The sequence below is a fragment of the Bactrocera neohumeralis genome, chromosome 5, assembly GCF_024586455.1.
Source record: "Bactrocera neohumeralis isolate Rockhampton chromosome 5, APGP_CSIRO_Bneo_wtdbg2-racon-allhic-juicebox.fasta_v2, whole genome shotgun sequence".
NCBI classification, from domain to species: Eukaryota; Metazoa; Arthropoda; class Insecta; order Diptera; family Tephritidae; genus Bactrocera; species Bactrocera neohumeralis.
In genome coordinates this window covers 19,234,734-19,253,568 of record NC_065922.1, presented here as the reverse complement: position 1 = coordinate 19,253,568, position 18,835 = coordinate 19,234,734, and the positions used below count along the sequence as shown (strand labels likewise).

The 18,835-nt window shown below is 31.1% G+C and overlaps 2 protein-coding genes across 3 annotated transcripts in view; one reads left to right on the top strand and one right to left on the bottom strand.

Moving 5' to 3' along the window:
* Nucleotides 1–18,835, top strand: part of LOC126760301 (death-associated protein kinase related) — a 204,775-nt gene that overhangs the window by 24,863 nt on the left and 161,077 nt on the right. The gene's annotated exons all lie outside the window — the stretch shown is intronic.
* LOC126760303 (3-oxoacyl-[acyl-carrier-protein] reductase FabG-like) lies at nucleotides 14,277–15,587 on the bottom strand. Its single transcript, XM_050475835.1, has one exon. The coding sequence runs from the start codon at nucleotides 15,491–15,493 to the stop codon at nucleotides 14,726–14,728; it is 768 nt and encodes a 255-aa protein (XP_050331792.1). The 5' UTR covers nucleotides 15,494–15,587; the 3' UTR covers nucleotides 14,277–14,725.

Here is an 18,835-nt window from a genome sequence, read left to right as displayed (position 1 = left end):
TCTATGAAGTTCTTTTCGCCGTAACTCGTGTTGCACGCATACCTCGAACTTTAATCTATAGCTCGTGCACAATCGGAACAATATTATCATTACTGTCGATCTCGACAACTCCCATTATTTTAACGATGATTTCGACAGGTTTATCCGTTGAGTCAAATTTTGAATGATCGTTCGAGCATGATTTGCTCCAAGGCCTACTTTAGGCTTTAAATGTATATCCCCACAGGAAAAAGTCTAACAGTCTGATATCACACGATCTTGGTGACCAATCGACCGGCCAAAAGCATGAAATTATCTGCTCACCCAAGTGTTTTCTCAATAAATCCATTGATTGATCCGATGTCTGGGAAGCGGCGCCGTCTTGTTGAACCCAAATGTCGCCGAAATCACGAGCTTCAATTTCAGGTATCAAATAGTCGGTTATCATGGCGCGATAACGGTCGCCATTGACGGTTACGTTCTCACCGGCATCATTTTTGAAGAAATATGGACCAATGATTCCACCGGCCCACCAACCACACCAAACCGTTGTTTTTTCTGGATGAAGTGGCAGCTCTTGAATCTTTTCAGGTTGCTCTTCGTCCCAAATTCGGCAATTTTGCTCGTATGTAATACTCATTGATCCAAAAATGGTCCTCAACGCTGAACAAAATTTGGCTCGAAATCGTTGAATCTTCTTGGAACTTTCTAAGAGCCCGTAGAGCGAAGCGATGTTGCTTGGGAAAGTCGATCGGCTTCAAAAAAGGCTATTGAAAAAGGTACCTCTATTTTGGATCAGCCATTTTGGATCTATAATTTTTCGAATAGTTAGCTATGCTGACTTTTTTCTATAAAAAAAATATCATTAATCTGTTGAGAATTACAGTTTTTCGAAAAAAAAATCATTAACCGTATATTTTGAAAGTTAAATTGTATTGGCATTAATTTCCATTCAAAACCGTTTTGGGTGTGTAGCATTTTGTTTATTTACCAATACATACGTATGTACATATGTATTTAACACGAATGTAGTTCAAATTGTATGCCATACGATTTTCGCTTCTAATGACATTGAGGTTAGACAAACCCGATTTGGTTTAAAATTGCGCGTACGTGTTTCGCCGGCCGTTTAAACTTCCCGCTATGACGCATTTAGCGCAAATGGTCAACCGAAAGCGGCAACGTACAACGTTTTCACAATTATCAATTTGTACATGCACACACACATACATACATACGTATATGTACATGTTTACAATAAAAAATGATATGCGAGACAGCCGAGTGAGTGGTGTGTTCAAAATGCATAATTATTTGAGCATTTAGTGTATAAAATATCTATGCAAAAATATAAACAACGCAAATGTATGTTTGTACATATGTGTGCCTGCATAATAACGTTTGTTGTGATTGGCCAAGAAGTCACAACAAATGCAGATAATTCGTATTTTTTTATTTTTATTAACTATGCTTTGTTCGTAAGCAATTTGGTTGATAAACAAACCAACTTACGTGCAAATAATATTTTTATTGAAAAAAAAAAAATAAAAAATAATATATATTTCTCAAAACCGTTACTCTGGCTACTCTAAATTCCGTAACAGCAAAATTTTTGATTTGCATCTTTGTACGTGATTGAAATTCAGATACAAAAAGCGAGTTCTGGTTTGGCAAAATTTTATGCAAATAAAGCTTTATATATTTATTTTCATGTAAATGGTTTTAAAAGGCAAAAAACTATGTGTTTTTCAAAGTTACTAAAAATTCACTTATTTTTCGGGAATTAATTTTTGTAATATTAAAAAAATAAAATTACAAAAAATTCAAGAAAGTTCTAAAAAACTGTGGTCGAAGGTTGACGCGCCATTTTTAAACTATTTTTTAAATTAAACATTTTTTTTAACATTTTTTTTAACATTTTTTTATTTTTTTTATTTTTTTAATTTTTTTTTTTTTTTTAATTTTTTAATTAATTTTTTTTATTTTTTTTTATTTTTTTTTATTTTTTTTTTTTTTTATTTTTTTTTTTTTTATTTTTTTTTTTTTTTTTTTTTTTTTATTTTTTTTTTTTTTTTTTTTTTTATTTGTTTTTTATTTTTTAACTTTTTTAATTTTTTTTTATTTTTTTTATTTTTTTTATTTTTTTTTATTTTTTTTATTTTAGTAAAATATTTAATGTAATTTTTTTTCAAATATGAAATTTTTCAAAAATTAAATTTTGTAATATTAAAAAACTAAAATTACAAAAAGTTTTACAAAAAAAAGTTGATGCGCCATTTAAAATTTTTTTTTTAATTTTTTAAAATTTTTGTTTTAATTTTTTTAATTTATTTTTTTTAATTATTTTTTATTTATTTTTTAATTTAATAAAACATTTAATATTTGTTTTATTAAAATCCACTTTCCCATATTTTTCGAAAATTAATTTTTAAAAATTAAAAAAAATTTGAAAAATTACAAAAAAATAGTGATCGCAGGCTGGTAATAAAATTCTTTTTTTCCATTTTTTTTATATAAAAAACTTATTTTTTTCCATTCTTTTATATTTGAAGTATATAAGTTAAAAGTATTTTTGTTTTGTTTTTCATATATCAAAGTCCACTTTTCCAACGCCGCTATGCATCTAATCTCAAAAGTAATAAAAACAAATAAAGCAATTGTGCATCATTTGCAATTTCTTACATAAATGCTTTAGACTATATTTTTTTTGTCTCCACAATGTAGCGCCTGCTTGTCAGCAAGCGCGACAATCGCCGCCAAACGTTGTCAGTTTTGCTTACAATGTGCGCTGCATTACTTATTACATACGATTTTGTGCAATATTGCTGCTGCTGTTGTTGTTGTTGCTGTAGCAATTATTATCTCGCTTCCTCAGGCGCGTTTATTGCCACTAGCGCAGTTCCGCACTAGAAATCCCGTGGAATTTTAACAATGCTGTCATGTCTGCGGAATGTCGTGCGCCAATTAGAACAGGTAATACTGAAGCTTAGACAAAGCGGTAAAAAATACAGCAAAAATAGTTTAAAAAAATTATATTACTGTATAAATTTGCGAAAGTTAATTGTTGATATTGCTTAAATTATTATTATATTAATTATTATTATTATGGTGAGGATATCAGTCTATATTCCGATTGCCATGAAAACCCAGAAGGGAACTCAGATATCAAGTTATTGTATGGAAAACTATTTTATTTGAAGAGATTTCGTCGCAAAATTTGGTACGGATTACTGTGAAAGACAGCGATACAATATCTGAAGAAATTGTTTAGATCAGATAACTATAGCATATAGCTGCCATACAAACTGACCGATCAAAATCAAGTTGTTGTATGAAAAACTTTTTTATTTGACAAGACATATTCACCAAATTTGGCATAGATGATTGTCTGAGATAATGCTACAATCTCCAAACAAATTTTGCAGATCGGTTGACTATAGCATATAGCTGTCATACATACTGACCGAAGAAAATCAAGTTCTAGTATGGAATACTTTTTTGTTTGAAGAGATTTCATCACGAAATTTGGTACGGATTATTGGGAAAAGCAACGGTACAACCTCCGAAGAAATTGTTCAGATCGAACAATTATATCATCTAGCTGCCATACAAACTGACGGAAGAAAATCAAGTCCTCGTATGAAAACTTTTTTATTTGGCCAGATATCTACACCAAACTTGGTAGAGATAATTGTTTAAGATAAAGCTCCAATCTCCGAAAAAAATGTTCAGATCGCACTACAATAGCATCTAACTTCCATACAAACTGACCGTTCAAAACCATGTTAATAAAGCTCATTTTATATGCTTTTATGCCATAAGAAATGCACCTGTGCAGGGTATTATAGCTTCGTTGCAGCCGAAGTTAAAGTTTTTTCTTGTTTAATTTAATTTTTTCTAGAAAGCAAGTCTCCATTCGGAACTAATATTTGAAAAGTGACTAATAATATTATTTTATTGCATAGAATTTAATTAAATATCTTTATCTTATTAATACACCATATTGAGTTTGGAATTATTTACTTGAAATGTAGCTTATAGCTACTTACATTGATATGAAAAATAGTTACTGTTAGATATCAAATGCGAAATTTAATTAAATTCACAAATAAAACCCCCTAACAGCCAATCGAACTTGAGTACCTCCTTTAAATTCATTTTAAATACAAACATATGTACATATGTACATATGTATGTGAATTTCCGCTGTTCATTTTACAGTTACAAATGTTACAAATGTATGTGTATTTTGTTTTTCTTGTGACAAGCCATTCAAGTATTCTCCACTTTCATCAAATACTTGTACATTTATCAGCAAAAAGGTAATAAATCAACAAAGTCTTAAACAATTAAATTTATCACTTAGCCACCACCGCAAATATCGCTTCGCACACGCACCAACAACAACACACAAGCAGCAGCTGTAATCTACATTACATATTACTTTTCAACACCCGCAGCCATCTGCGCCATAATTACAATTCTATTCTCTTCTATTCTATCGCTTTTGCGTTTCACTCTTTTTTCCAGTATTTAATTGTAATCTGCAGGCATTAGCACCAACTGTTGTTATATTTTGCAATTTTAAATGCGGCAGCGCGTCCACAAATGAACCCGTGTGCTGGCCACAAAATGAGTTAACGGCAAAATGGGGTAAAGAGTCAACTACCGACAAATTTAATGCGAAAATAATCCCGCTGCCTGCTGACGGTTGGCTGCAAAGCGCTTGCGGTAGGTGGGTGATGACACCACAATTGTTGCGATATACTTACATATATATACTCGTATACATTTGTATATGTAGATATGTATGTAGCTACTATATACTTATGTAGGTATTAGCAAGTTGCTTCTTGAAGCTTTTATCATTACACCTATATTTTTGGCTTCTGATTTTGTCAGGAAGCCCATAAAGGTGGTGTGGTTGTTGGTAAAAATGTCAAAAAGTCTGAAAGGTAGAACGCGAGCAGCTTGTTAGCCAGCTTAACTTTCATAATTACATATTTATTATATGTACACATGTATCTACTTGTTATTTGCTGCAAGTGCGCGCTTCATAACAGCAATAACTGGCTCTAAAAAAATAATACAGACAAGGCAAAGAAGGAAAATGTAAACTACGGCTACACCGAAGCTATAATACCCTTTACAGCTGATGTTTTGCTAGCTCTTTCTAGCCACGTTGTTTGATATAAACAACCTTTTATTGGTATTGAAGTTATTTCTGCAGGGAAACGATTTTGTTGATTTAGATAGATCAGTTTGTATGGCAGCCATATGCTATAGTGGTGCGATCTTGTTAATCTGTTCGGAGGCTGTGGCGTTGCCATGGACAATAATCCTTACCAAATTTCGTGACGAAATCTCTTCAAATAAAAAAGTTTTCCATACAAAAACTAGATTTTCATCGATCAATTTGTATGCCAACTATATGCTATAGTGATCCGATCTGTAAAATTTGTTTGTATATTGTGTCATTATCTTAGACAATTATCTGTATCAAATTTCGTGACGAAATCACTTGAAATAACAAAGTGTTCCATACAAAAACTGGATTTTCATCGATCAGTTTGTGGGGCAGCTATAACCTATAATGGTCCAATCTTAATAATTTCTTCACAGATTGTACCGTTGCCTTCCATAATAATCCATGCCAAATCTCATGAGGATAGCTTGTCAAATAAAAAAGTTTTCCCTACAACAACTTGATTTTCATCGATCAGTTTGTATGGCAGCTATATGCTGTAGTGGTCGGAACTGAACAATTTCTTCGGAGATTGTACCGTTACCTTTCACCATAATCCATGCCAAATCTTGTGAGGATAATTTGTCAAATAAAAAAGTTTTCCATACAAAAACTTGATTTTCAACGATCAGTTTGTTTGGCAACTATATGCTATAGTGATCCGATCTGAACAATTTCTTCGGAGATTTTACCGTTGCCTTTGACAATAATCCGTACCAAATTTCGTGACGAAATCTCTTCAAATAAAAAAGTTTTCCATACAAAAACTTGATTTTGAGCGATCAGTTTGTAAGGCAGCTATATGCTATAGTGATCCAATAACGGCGGTTTCGACAAATGAGCTCCTTCATAAGAAAGTTACATCTGTGATCTATACCTCAGAAATTGACCAACTATTTCGCTTAAATACAGACCTGTTCCGGGTATAAAAGTAGCAGAAATGGCACATCACTTGCGCAAGCGACAAATAATCACTTTACTGTACTCATGTTCAGCTCAGCTGTGCGCTAATGCGACGAGCAGCCTTTCTGCCAGTCGCCTGCTCACTTTTTTAAATCGGTCACAGCAATTGTTCTGACCATATTTTTAGCTGCTTTATTTCAAGCCTTTTTCGCGAGCACCAAAGTAACCGAAAGTAACTGCTGATTTTCTTTTGCGATTTGTTTTCTATTTTTATATATTTTTATTTTTCGTTCATATTTATTTATGCTATTTTTTTGCACGTCTGTTAATGATGCTTATTGCTTAAAATTTGCCGCTTTAAATGGGCAACGTGTACACCAAGCTGCCCACGTCAAATGCATATCAACGAACTTTGCTCCAACGAGCGAGTGTGGGCGAGTGGGAAAATTAATTTCGCATTATTTCGCACACGCTGCGTTCCACAAGTGCCCAAACGCACCGACATTTGATTGTCCAATTGTGGTGCCCAGTAACCGCTTTTATCCCATCAACTCCCACCGAGCAGCTGACTAAAGGCTGGCAAGCTTATTTTCGCCGAGCATTTAATTTTTATTAGTTATTTATTTATAAACAGCAGGTACGTTAGTTGTTGTGACTTTGCAAATTATATTATATTTGCTTTTTTTTTGCTGCTTTTTATGCGCTTCAATTCGCTTGCAGTTTACATTCATATTATGACTTTATATCCATCAGCTGTGTGTTCGTGTTGCTGTCTCTGACGTTTGTTTTTCTTTCGGGCATGTTCGGATGCAGATGTAATACTTGATTATGTATTATGCAAGTTTTGTGTATTTGCGCTGAATTACTTTATTTATTTATTTAACGTTTGGCATAGTGAAACCTTACATACATACATATACATACTTATATTTGTGACTGACTTATATACATACATACACACAATATTATATATTGTGACTAAGTAGTTTTGCTGCACTCCCAAACGGTAGCTGTTGGCTGGGTTGGCTCGTTGGTGTGCGGCTGACAGGCGTCTGCGTGTCAGTGCCGGTTATTGTTGTGTCACAAAACTGTGACAGACAGATAGAAAGTCGAGCAACTCACTCACCGGCAGCAATGCTTAGGCTGGCAGTTGAATAGACAGTTTGTCAGTCGGGCAGACTCTGGCACGCTGGCACGCTGGCACTCTGGCAATGGGGAGTGTTCGAATTTTTTAGAATGTATAGAAGTATTAAGCGTGGAATGCGGTCAGATTGGGTTTTCATGCTCTGGTGTTAAGGCTATAATAGTTATAATTAGTGGTAAATAGTTATGGAAAAACGAAAGAACAGTTGTTGTGTTGGTGGAATTTATGTGTTTTTTCGATTTAGTGGAATATACATACATACATATGTACATATATTTAAAACAAAAATTACGCGCTTAAATATTTAATATATTTGATTTGTTATTGATAACAGCTGATCAAATTTGACCCGGAATGCCAAAAAAAATTAAAGCAAAAATTACTTAGTTAAAATAGTTAATCAGTTAAGTATTTTTGATTTTTGATAGATAACATATGATCAAATTTGACCCGGAGTGCCAAAAAAAATTAAAGCAAAAATTACTTAGTTAAAATAGTTAATCAGTTAAGTATTTTTGATTTTTGATAGATAACATATGATCAAATTTGACCCGGATTGACAAAAAAAAAAAACATTAAAGCAAAAAATACTTAGTTAAAATAGTTAAATATTTAATATTTTTGATTTTTGATAGATAACATATGATCAAATTTGACCCAGACTGACAAATAACACGTATTTCAATACAATTCTTTATTATTGCCCTCAATTGCCTAATCTCCTGAGCCAATATAGGCATGCCAACGCTTAATAAAATTTTCCGTTCACTTGTTATAAACCCCGTCCGAGATTGGTTTTTTCGGTTTCGGCTTACTTTTGGAGCGCCATTCGCGAGATCGTTGAACAGTTTCCACGTCGTATTCATATATCTATATCTCCTGATCATCGTATTTGCAAAATATTCCGAACTTTTATATCTAAAAACCGAAACTTTAACTGAATCTTTAACCAAAACTGTAACCTCTTCTTAAGAACCTTGCCAAGCCTCTCTTTTGCTGCCTCTACACGATATCGTATTTGCAAAATATTCAGCTCTTCATACCTAAAACCTTAACCGAAACTTTAACTGAAACTGTAACCAAAATGTGTTGAGTGTATCTATAGGCAATGCTGAGATCCTCTTCTATCTCTCTGATGCCAACGCGAGGATTTTCAAGCACTGCTTCTTTAACTTTTTCGATGTTTTCGTCACCCATTCGACACGACTTGCATGCGGCAAGTTTTCCATGATTTAACTCTAACCAAAACTGTATCCAAACTGTGTTGAGTCTATCTAAAAGCGATGTTGAGATCCTCTCCTATCTCTCTGAAGCCAACATAACGATTTTCAGTTTTCGATGACTTCACGACGTTTGGAAGCACAAAATTTGAAGCAAACTCGTTGTTCAAGTTTTTTTTCATAGGAAAAATCGCCTGACAAATTTTCTGCGTCCCAAAAAATCAGTTGCAAAAGACAGAGTACTTGAGATATGAAGTTCATACTTCACATGAACATAAAAAAGGCTGTACCCTTCTAAATGCCAGGCATTTCACAAAAAAAAATTGTATGTTTTGATGATTGTATGAATGATTAAATGTACCAGTCCGGATTAAATTTGTTCAGGTTGTCGCTGGCATCGTATGCTTTTCACCACATTGCTTCCTGCTTAAACAAATCTTTATTTTAAATTTTCTTTATGATTACATTATTTTTTTAAATTTTTACAATTTTTTACATTAAACGTTTTTTACGCTTTTCGCAGATTTTCATATTGACTGCTAAAATTTTACGACTTTACGCCAACAAATAAAAATCAACAATAATTTTACTCAATCATAATATGAATTATGGCGTGCTAAATAAATATTACCGCATTTCGCATTCATTCATTCACTCATTACCAGCATTTTATTTGCTACAATTATAAAATCGGCCTGTGGAGCATCCGTAGTCGGCGGCGTGAATTGCGGAAAATTGCAAACGTATTTTTTTATTATTTTGTCATCGCAATAAGGGGCATGTGCTAGGGCCATAAATTTATATTCCAACGCATTAGTGTAATAACAAGAAAGTCACACGTGTGCATTACAGATGCTAGAAACAGATATTGGAATTTTTAACGTTAAATGAAAAATGTTGATAATTGTGAAATGAGTGTGTTGTTTTTTACAGAAAAAAAATTGAACTAGTTCTAATGAGCAATCTCATGCAAATTATATGACTGCTCATTAATGCTACATTTAATTACGTGTTTATTAATTTTTGAAAAACATCATTGTATCTCTATAAAAAAAGAAAAATAACCCAACTTTTGTTCAGTAAGTCGCTTCATCTTTACTTAGAATTATAATTATTATTTCTAGTATATCCAAATTAATTACTTGAGTGTTCCATAATCAAATTCTCTAATTTTGTATAATTTTTTGCCATTTTGCAATCCTTTTATGTTTTTTTGTTAGTCTACATTAATTTGGCATGCCTTTGTGCTTGCTCGTTGCTCTCTTTAATGACGTTTTGCCGAGTTGTTTTGACTGCTCGTGTCAGTTTTGACAGCTCACTCGTCACACGTCAATTATTTTGCTACTGTTATTTTACAGCTAGTGATGTTATGACTGGAAAATTTTGTATTTGCTCCTATTGTTTTAGATATATCAATAAAATGTACTCTTGTTTATGGGTGCCTGTCAATTAATTGCGCGGAAACTCACTTATGAAGTATACTTTGTACATACAATGTTTTGACTGACATGTGGTTATGTAAAAAATAATTCGGAACCTCAAAGTCGGTGATTTACTATTATTTCTTTGATGTAAATTCAACACGATTTTTTTTATATTTATATATATTTTATTTATTTTTTTAATTTCTTATTATATTTATATAGACAAATTCTAAGAATATTTATTTTTTTTTTAATCTTTCAAATAGAAAAAAAAATATTTTCTCGCTTACCACCTCTTCAAATCCTGCAATAATTTAATTTTATTTAAAATTTTTTACGTTTTAATAAATTAATTAAATTTTGTCTTTTTTGTCTAAAACTTCCTACCGGAAATTGTTGAGAGCTTTGCCAATAAATACTTGTATATCACAGAAGCAAAAAGTATATGTGATATAATACATATATGTATAAAAGTAAATATGTGCATATGTATAGACAAATAATCTCAACGTGCAATTCTCAGAACAAAAACAATAAAAACAGATTGATTAAACAATAAACATCATTTGACAGCTAATTGATAATCAAGTGGCAATCGATGCCGACGCTTTCATAGCAAGTATAAAATATGTACATATGTATGTACAAACCTATAAAATATGTATGTACATATGTACATATGTATTATTTGAGTGGCTTGTGCTTAAATATCGTCACTTAATTAATATTATGGAAATTTTCGAAAATGGAAAATTTTTAATAAATTTGAAATTAAAAAACTTAATTTGAATTAATTAATATTATGAAAACTTTTGGGAAAATAGATTTTTTAGCAAATAAATTTTTTTTAAATAAATTTTGTTTTTGAAGTTTATGAATTGGTAATTTTTTTTAAATAAATTTCCAAATAAAAAAAACTTAAAATCTTAATAAAAAAATAATAATTATTAAAAAGAAATTTAAAAAAATTAAACAAAAATTTAAAAAATATTAAAATTATGGAAATTTGTGAAAATGGAAAATTTTTAATAAATTTGAAATTAAAAAAATTAAATTAAATTAATAAATATTATGAAAATTTAAGGGAAAATAAATTTATTATTAAATTAAAAAATAAAAATTATTTCTTAAGTTTATGAAAATGGAAATTTTTTTTAATAAGTTATAATAATTTAATAAGTTACAATATATAAAAATAATATAAAAGAATTTAAAAAAAATTTAATTCAAAAAGAAATTAAAAAGAAAATAAAAAGCTAATTAAAAAAATATTTGTGAAAAATATTTTATTTCTAAATTTATGGGAATCGAAATTTGTAATAAATTTATAAAATAAAAAACATTCCAAAAATTAAAAAAAAAGAATAATATAAAAAAAATTAAAATTAAATCTAAATATAAATTAAAAAATTTAAAAGAAAATATAAAAAAACTAATTAACAAATATTTATAAATGAAATTTTGTTTTTAAATTTATGAAAGTTAAAACTTCTAAATAAAAAACATTAAAATGCTAAAAATAAAAATAATAATAAAAATAATAATTATAATAAAAATAAAAATAATAATAATAATTATAATAATTAATAAAAATAAAAAAATAATAATAAAAAGAAAATAAAAAAATTAAAATAAGTATTTGTGAATGAAATTTTGTTTTAAGAATTATAAAAGTCGAAATTACTAATAAATTTCCAAATAAGAATCATTACAAAAAAAATTAAATAAAAAATAAAAGTAATAATAAAAAAATCAAAATTATAAAAAAATTAAAAAAATAATAAAAAAATTAATAAAAATATTTGTAAAAAAACATTAAAAAAATAAAAATAATAATAATAAAATTTACAAAATAAAAATCATTACAAAAAAAATTTGATCAAACATAGGAGTAAATAAAAAAAATCAAATTTATAAAAAAATTAAAAAAAAAATAATGACAAAAATAATAAACAAATAAAACAATAAAATAAAAAATAATAAAGAAAAATATAAAATATATAAATATAAATAATTAAAAAAAAAATAACTGTGAAAAAAACATTAAAAAAAATAAAAATAATAATAAAAAATAAAAATAATTATATTAAAAAAATAATAAAAATAAAATAAAAAAATTTTAAAATATTACTAAATTAAAAAAAATATTTTAGTTTCTTTTGTTTAACCTTAATTTTTTTAAAATTTTTTAAAAATATTTTCTATCATTAAAGTTATTTATATATTTATTTTTCATTGCATTTTTTTTATATTAAATTTGAAATTTGCTCTAAGCATCAAAAATTCCTCTACATTTTAAGTATTCTTCCAAATCAAAAACTTCATTCTAAAAATAAAATTTCACTTCGACTTCAATCTTGCAAATGCATCTAACAACAAAAACGGATCACCGATTACTTGACCAAATGATTTATGACTGCTGTCGCACACAAAACACTCGAGCAAAACGTCTGCCGATCCGCTTAGATATTCTATATTTCAACAAAACAAAAACCCTCACATACATACATGGCACTCACCACTAAGGGTGCCTGCCGATGTGTAGTCTGCATTCTTGGACGCCGCCATTGCCAAGAAACAGAATCAAGCACAGCACAGCAACAATGCAAATCACAAATCGCATAATGCAAAAGTGAAAAAGTGGAGAAGAAGGCCAATGTTAAAGCGTTAAAGCTATGGCGTAACTACAACACATTGTGTGTGAGAATAAAAAACTACAACAAAAACAATGAGCAAACAAGAAATTGCAAACAAAAAAATATACGCCAAGAAATACACTTAAATAACGTTGCATAAAGCGGCGAAGAACCACCTCAGACTTGGCAAGCGTGCAGAACTTGTTGAAGAATGCCACAGAATCTAGGTATGACCATTGAATAAAAGTAAAAAACAACACACACACAAACAAACGCAACTAAATAATAATAATAATAGATAACAAAAGAAAAAAAAGAATTGAATGCGAGAAAAAACTTTCAAGGTCGCACGTCGTCCAACGGCGTTCCGAAAAATAAGCCCCGGCCTACAGCTTATTTGCTTGGCCGCTGCAGACGTCTGCCGCTAGTCTGCATACACACCCAAGCACCAGCACTGCAGACTGACTTGCTGCACATTCCATTGTTCTTGTTCTTGTTCTTGCTCATGTGCTGTTTAGCTGTTTGCTGCTGCCTTTGTTTTTCAGCCATGCTCAGCTGCTTTATGGGCTGTGAGATGCAAAGAAGTTGAATGGTCAGCAACATAATCGCCTAGCATTATCAGCGGCTAAAGCCAGAGCGCGCACAGATTGTATTGAGCTTGAAAAATTACCATCCTGCCTCGAGCTGTTATTTCTACAACACACACACACACACACACTTATGTCACACATACACACATATGTACATGCGATAGCACATTTGGTTTGCTTTGGTTTGGTGGCTTGGTATGTGGACTTGTAGACCTTTACTGCTTTGCACCTTTGAGTGCGCATTGAGGTGAGCTGCGCAGCCGCGCCGCTTAGCTAACTGAAGGTTCTTTCTAGGTGCGTCTGCAGTGTCTTGGTTGCTTGTCGCTTTCTGCATGTTTTCTTTTATTATTTTTTTCTTCATTTTTTCTCAATTTTTCTCTGTGTTTTTGCCATTACCACCAAACGCAATTTTTTCGCATATTTTTTCTCAAGCGCATGCTTGTGGTCAGCAGCTGCTGCCTGCCATTGTTGCTGCAGCTACAATTTTTGCATTCACAGTCCGCATATAGGGATCTGTGTATGTTCTTCGTTTCCAATCACTCAATTGTTCTGCGATTTTTATCTCGCCAAAGCAATTTATCACATTGAATAAATGTCTGCAAAAGTCGAGAAAGAAAAATTTTTTCGCGTTAGTATTTGTTTTTATGCTTAATTGCAGTCACTTTGAGGCCTTCTTTGTGTTATTTTATGGCTAAAAGTGAATCTGAGATTTCACTCCATAGTTCTACAAATAATTGATGGTTCTAAAAATAGCAGCCATTGTTTGGATTTAAATGCTATAATAATCGAAAGATTGTATTTAAATCGGACAATAGGAAAAAATGAATAAAAAAGCGGCTTCTACAAGAACAAGACTCATTGCATCAGAGTTCAGCTCTAATTTGACATGAAGCCACTCGACAGTGATAAAGAGTTTCTTGCTCGTTATGCCTCGAGAAAATCTTGGGTAGTCGAAAAAGTCTTTTCGTATTTTGTCAATAGATGTCGTTGCAATCGTATATCTCCAGTGCTACCAATCATATCATATATTACATCATATCATATAGCGTTGGAAAGGTGAGATTTTAAGATCATTTAAAAAAAATTAAATTCGGGAAAGTTGAAAAAAAGTTACAGCTTTTCAAAAATGAGTGAAAATAATGAAGAAATTCTCCAAATTTTGAAATTTTTGTAGAAAAAAGGGAGAATGCCACGCAAGCTACCAATGAAATTTGTGAAGTTTACGGAGACGATGCTGTATCAGTTCGTGTAGCACAACCAACAATGGTTCGCTCGCTTTCGTGCTGGAAATTTCGAAATTTCGATTTACATTAATGAAAGTTTTACACTGAGGGAATAATGTCTCTAGCGGAAAAATGGCAAAAAGTGGTCGACCAAAATGACATATTTGTTTATTTATTAGTATAAATAAAAAAAAAATAAGTTTGATTACATATACGAAAAGACTTTTTCGACTACCCAATATATATGTAAAAGTAACCGTTACTAACGTTAATTAACTAATGTTAAGACACATAGTAAATTTTGTTAATTATATCTCACATTTATTTATCAATTTAAAAACAACGACATTTCAAACAATAATCAAAAAGAGTTGAGGGCATGTCTGCCACCGTCGATGGGCATAGTTACACCCGTTATAAAACTAGTGCTGTCACTAGCTAAGAAAATAATAGCATGGGCTACCTCTTTTGGTTCGCCAACACGACCAAGTGGATGCATTGCCTTAGAACGCACATAAAACTCGTCAAGTTCCTGCGGCGATGAACTAAGACTTCTATGAATACCGGTCACAATAACACCGGGATTAATAGAATTTACACGTACATTTTGCGGCGCCAAATCCAAGGCGATACATCTAGTGAATTGATCCAGTGCTGCCTTCGAGCTGCAATAGGCGGACATACCACGGTTAGAACGCAAACTTGAGACGCTAGAGACATTCACGATATTACCCTTGCTCGTGATCAAGTGTGGCGCTGCAAATTTAGTTAAAAGGAAGACGGAACGCACATTTGTATTGAAAATTCTATCAAATTGATCGACTTCAATATCTAATATGTTGCCAACTTCAAAAATACCCGCGTTATTGACCAGCACATCCAATTGTCCAAAACGGTCAATTGTTGTGTTTATAATGCGTTCCGCATCCACTGTGACATCAGCAGCGATTAATAGAAGTTCGGCTTTGCTGTTGGCAGCTTTACAGGCCGCTTCGGTAACCTTCAAATTCGCTGCATTTCGTCCTGTGAGCACCACTTTGGAACCTGCTTTGGCAAAAGCTTCTGCCGTCGCAGCACCAATGCCCGAACTCGCTCCGGTTACAATTACAACTTTGCCCACTAAACTCATGGTGATCTGTACGAACTCGCGGCGTTGAAGGAACTGTATTGCTGTGGGCAACGCTAATACTTATGGAGGGTAATTTACACCTTCACATCTTATCACTTGGCTTTTGTAAATATTTATGTTTTGCCAATTTTATTCATTTATGAAACTGTTAGTGAGTCTGTTACGTGATTTTATAAGCAAATTTTACGTGCTCACCTAATACTCTTAACATTCTCTATATCTTTTGAGAGAGTATTTATGAGGACTTTCTACAGAAGAAGTGATAAGATAGTTGTTCATAATTTCTCTTTGTTATATTTGTATAGACTTGCTCTATAGTGCATCAGCCCTTATTGCTCATTCAGCAGTTATGCATACAATATCATAAGACTGTGAGAGGTGTTTTGAAAAATTAAAAAAAATTTAAAAAAAATCAAAAAAAATTAACAAAAATTAAAAATGATTAAAAAAAAATAGAAAAAATTAATAAAAATAAAAAAAAATAAAAAAATTAAAATAAAAATAAAAAACTGAAAAAAATTTAAAAGAAATATTAAAAATATTTGAAAAAAATTAAAAAAGAATTAAAAAGAAATAAATAAAATTACAAAAAAAAAAAAAAAAAATTTAAAAATAAAAAAATAATAAAAATAAAAATTAAAAAAAAATAAAATAAAAATAAATTAAAAACAAAATTAAAACAAAAATAAAAAAACTTAAAAATATTAAAAAAATTAAGGATAAATGTAAAAATAAAAAAATTAAAGACAAAGGTAAAAACAAAAAATTAGTTTGCTTTAAAAAATTAAAGAAAAGATTAAGAAAATGTAAAAAAAGAAGTAATAAAGTTAAAAAAATAAAAAAAATTAAGGGCAGAAGCAAAACTAATTTTTTTTATTTAAAAATATGCTAGCATTTAAAAAATAGAAAAAATGTATTAAAAAATGTGAAAAATTTAAAAAAATGTTAAAAAAATAAAAAAAAAAAACATTTTTTTTAAAGTAAAAAAGTTTATAAAAAAATATGATAAAAATACGAAATTAAAAGCAGGTTGAAAAAATTAAGAAAACTAAATAAAAAATTTAATTTCAAAATTATTCATCAAAATTACTCATCAGCTCTTTGAATGTAAATTTATAATTTATTATAATTAATTGCACTACATTTATTAACACACAAAAAATTTTAACAAATCGTTCAGAAAATCAACAAACCAAAAAATTGAAAAACAAAGAAAAAAACACAAAAAGCGTAAAATAATAATACACTCCAGTATGCTCGTTTATATGTACATACATATCTACATACATATGTATATTCACCACATTTACTCACCGTTTTTATAGCCAATTTTATTATGTTTTCGCCAAATTGGCGAATCCACGAAAGGGTTGTGATGATGACTGCTGAAATACAAAGAAAAAAATATCGAAAACAGTTCAAGGCTAACGCAGCCATAAATTCAAAATGGCAGCAAGTGAAGCAACGAGTAAAGTGAAAAAATGCAGATAATTGCTCAAAATGTTTATCTGACGATTTTTGCTTTAATTAATCGACATTGAAGAGTGTGCAACAAATTTAGCAACGCCAAACCTTCGCGAATGTGAATTTATAGCGCCACAAAGCATTGCTCAAGTGCAAATGTGCGATCGCTCGCTGCTCATGTGTCTATAAATGTACCTATGCCGATTCTTTTAAATAGCAATGACCACAATCATCACCATCAGCATCACCACCACCAGCAACATCTCCAGCATTTTTATCTATTACGCCATTATTCAGCACATTCCATGAAATCACCACATCACAAATTCCATTTAATCTAATTTCGATTAATTTGTATTGCCACCAAAGCGCTCCACGCGCGCATTCCTTACCGTACTTCTACGAAATACAGCGCTGTGCGTTCATATCCGTCGAAGTGTCGAAGTGTTGGATAGCAAAGCGATTCGTCTTTATCGACAGCGGAGCGAGTAAGTCTCTGGCTGCCAGTAGCACACTTCAATCTGTAGATATTTTGTTTCGTATAATTCTAAGTTCTTAGAGTTGCATTAGCTCATGCTTAGATTACTTTGTTGTTGTCGCTTCATATATGTATATTCATATATCTATTATGTATATATTCTGTATGTTTGTGCTGCTATTAGAAAATGAAATAAATTTCATTTCGAATCGGCTCAACTACAAAGGCGTCTGAATGCCTGCAGTGACGTTTTGGTCGCCTTTTGCCCTTCAAATATCTCTCTATCTGTCTATCTATTTTTTGCTTTAATTTGTTGTTGTTCTAGAAAAATAATTATTGATTATTTATGTGTTATAAATTGTTGGGCAGGGAAAGGGTGAAAGATAATGATCGTTGAGGGCAAGATAGGAATGCGGAATATTGGGAAAATACAAATATTGAGAAAATGATAATAGTCATCACTGAAAGTGCGGGAGAGAGACAGAAAGCAGGGAAGAGCGAGAGTTTCTAACGAATCGTAAATACATTTGCAATAAGTAAATGAACTCAGTAACTCTATAAATGCGCTTTACGGCAAATATTAAGTAAAAATCGATAGATGAAATGGATGTAAGTGAAACATGCGCTATTAACTTTATATAAATATTTAATTGTCCATCTGAAATTTTTTTTGTCGCCTTCGAAGTAATCCCCATCAGATGTAATACACTTATGTCAACAATTTTTCCAATCCTCGAAACACTTTTCATAAGCACTTGATCAGAACGAGTTATGTCTTCAACGATCTCTAACCGACTTTGAAGGCTTTGTACTACTCGAAGGCTTGTGTTTTTGATAAAACTGAATCACCGAAAGCCGTTTCCAACATTTGCATCGTTTCCGCACTTGCCGAGGCAAGCATTTCAGTCTCAATAAGTGCGGAATGGGAACGAGTAAGAGCTTTTATGGCTAGCTATGGCTCACTACTGGACTGTTTTGCTTCAGACCGAATCAGCAAGCGCTGGCCGACTACCAGCAGTCAGTCGCCAGTCGCCATGTTTTTCTGGCCTAGGGTAAATTAAAGGAGGTCCTGACAACTCTTCATCCCTCAAGGTCCACCTTTCGGTGGTTCTTCACTATTACAAAATAAGCTGATCCTACAAAAAACATTGACTATTTATATTCTTGTGGCTTGTATACTCAAGACCTTCTTGTAGGTAATTGACTCAATTTAGTTTTTAATTGAGGAAATTAAGTTGATGTCAGTAGGTCATTGACCAAATTAAATTTGTTAGTTGAGTAAATCCAGTTGTTGGCAGCAAGTAAAAGACTTTTTTCTAATTGACTACATTAAGTGGACATTGGAATGTCATTGAGTAAATTAAATAACTATTTATATGAAAGTAATTATCTTGTTAATT

Bases quoted from the DNA above. Each gene is read 5' to 3' on its own strand.
- LOC126760303 (XM_050475835.1), bottom strand. From the start codon at position 15,493: ATGAGTTTAGTGGGCAAAGTTGTAATTGTAACCGGAGCGAGTTCGGGC.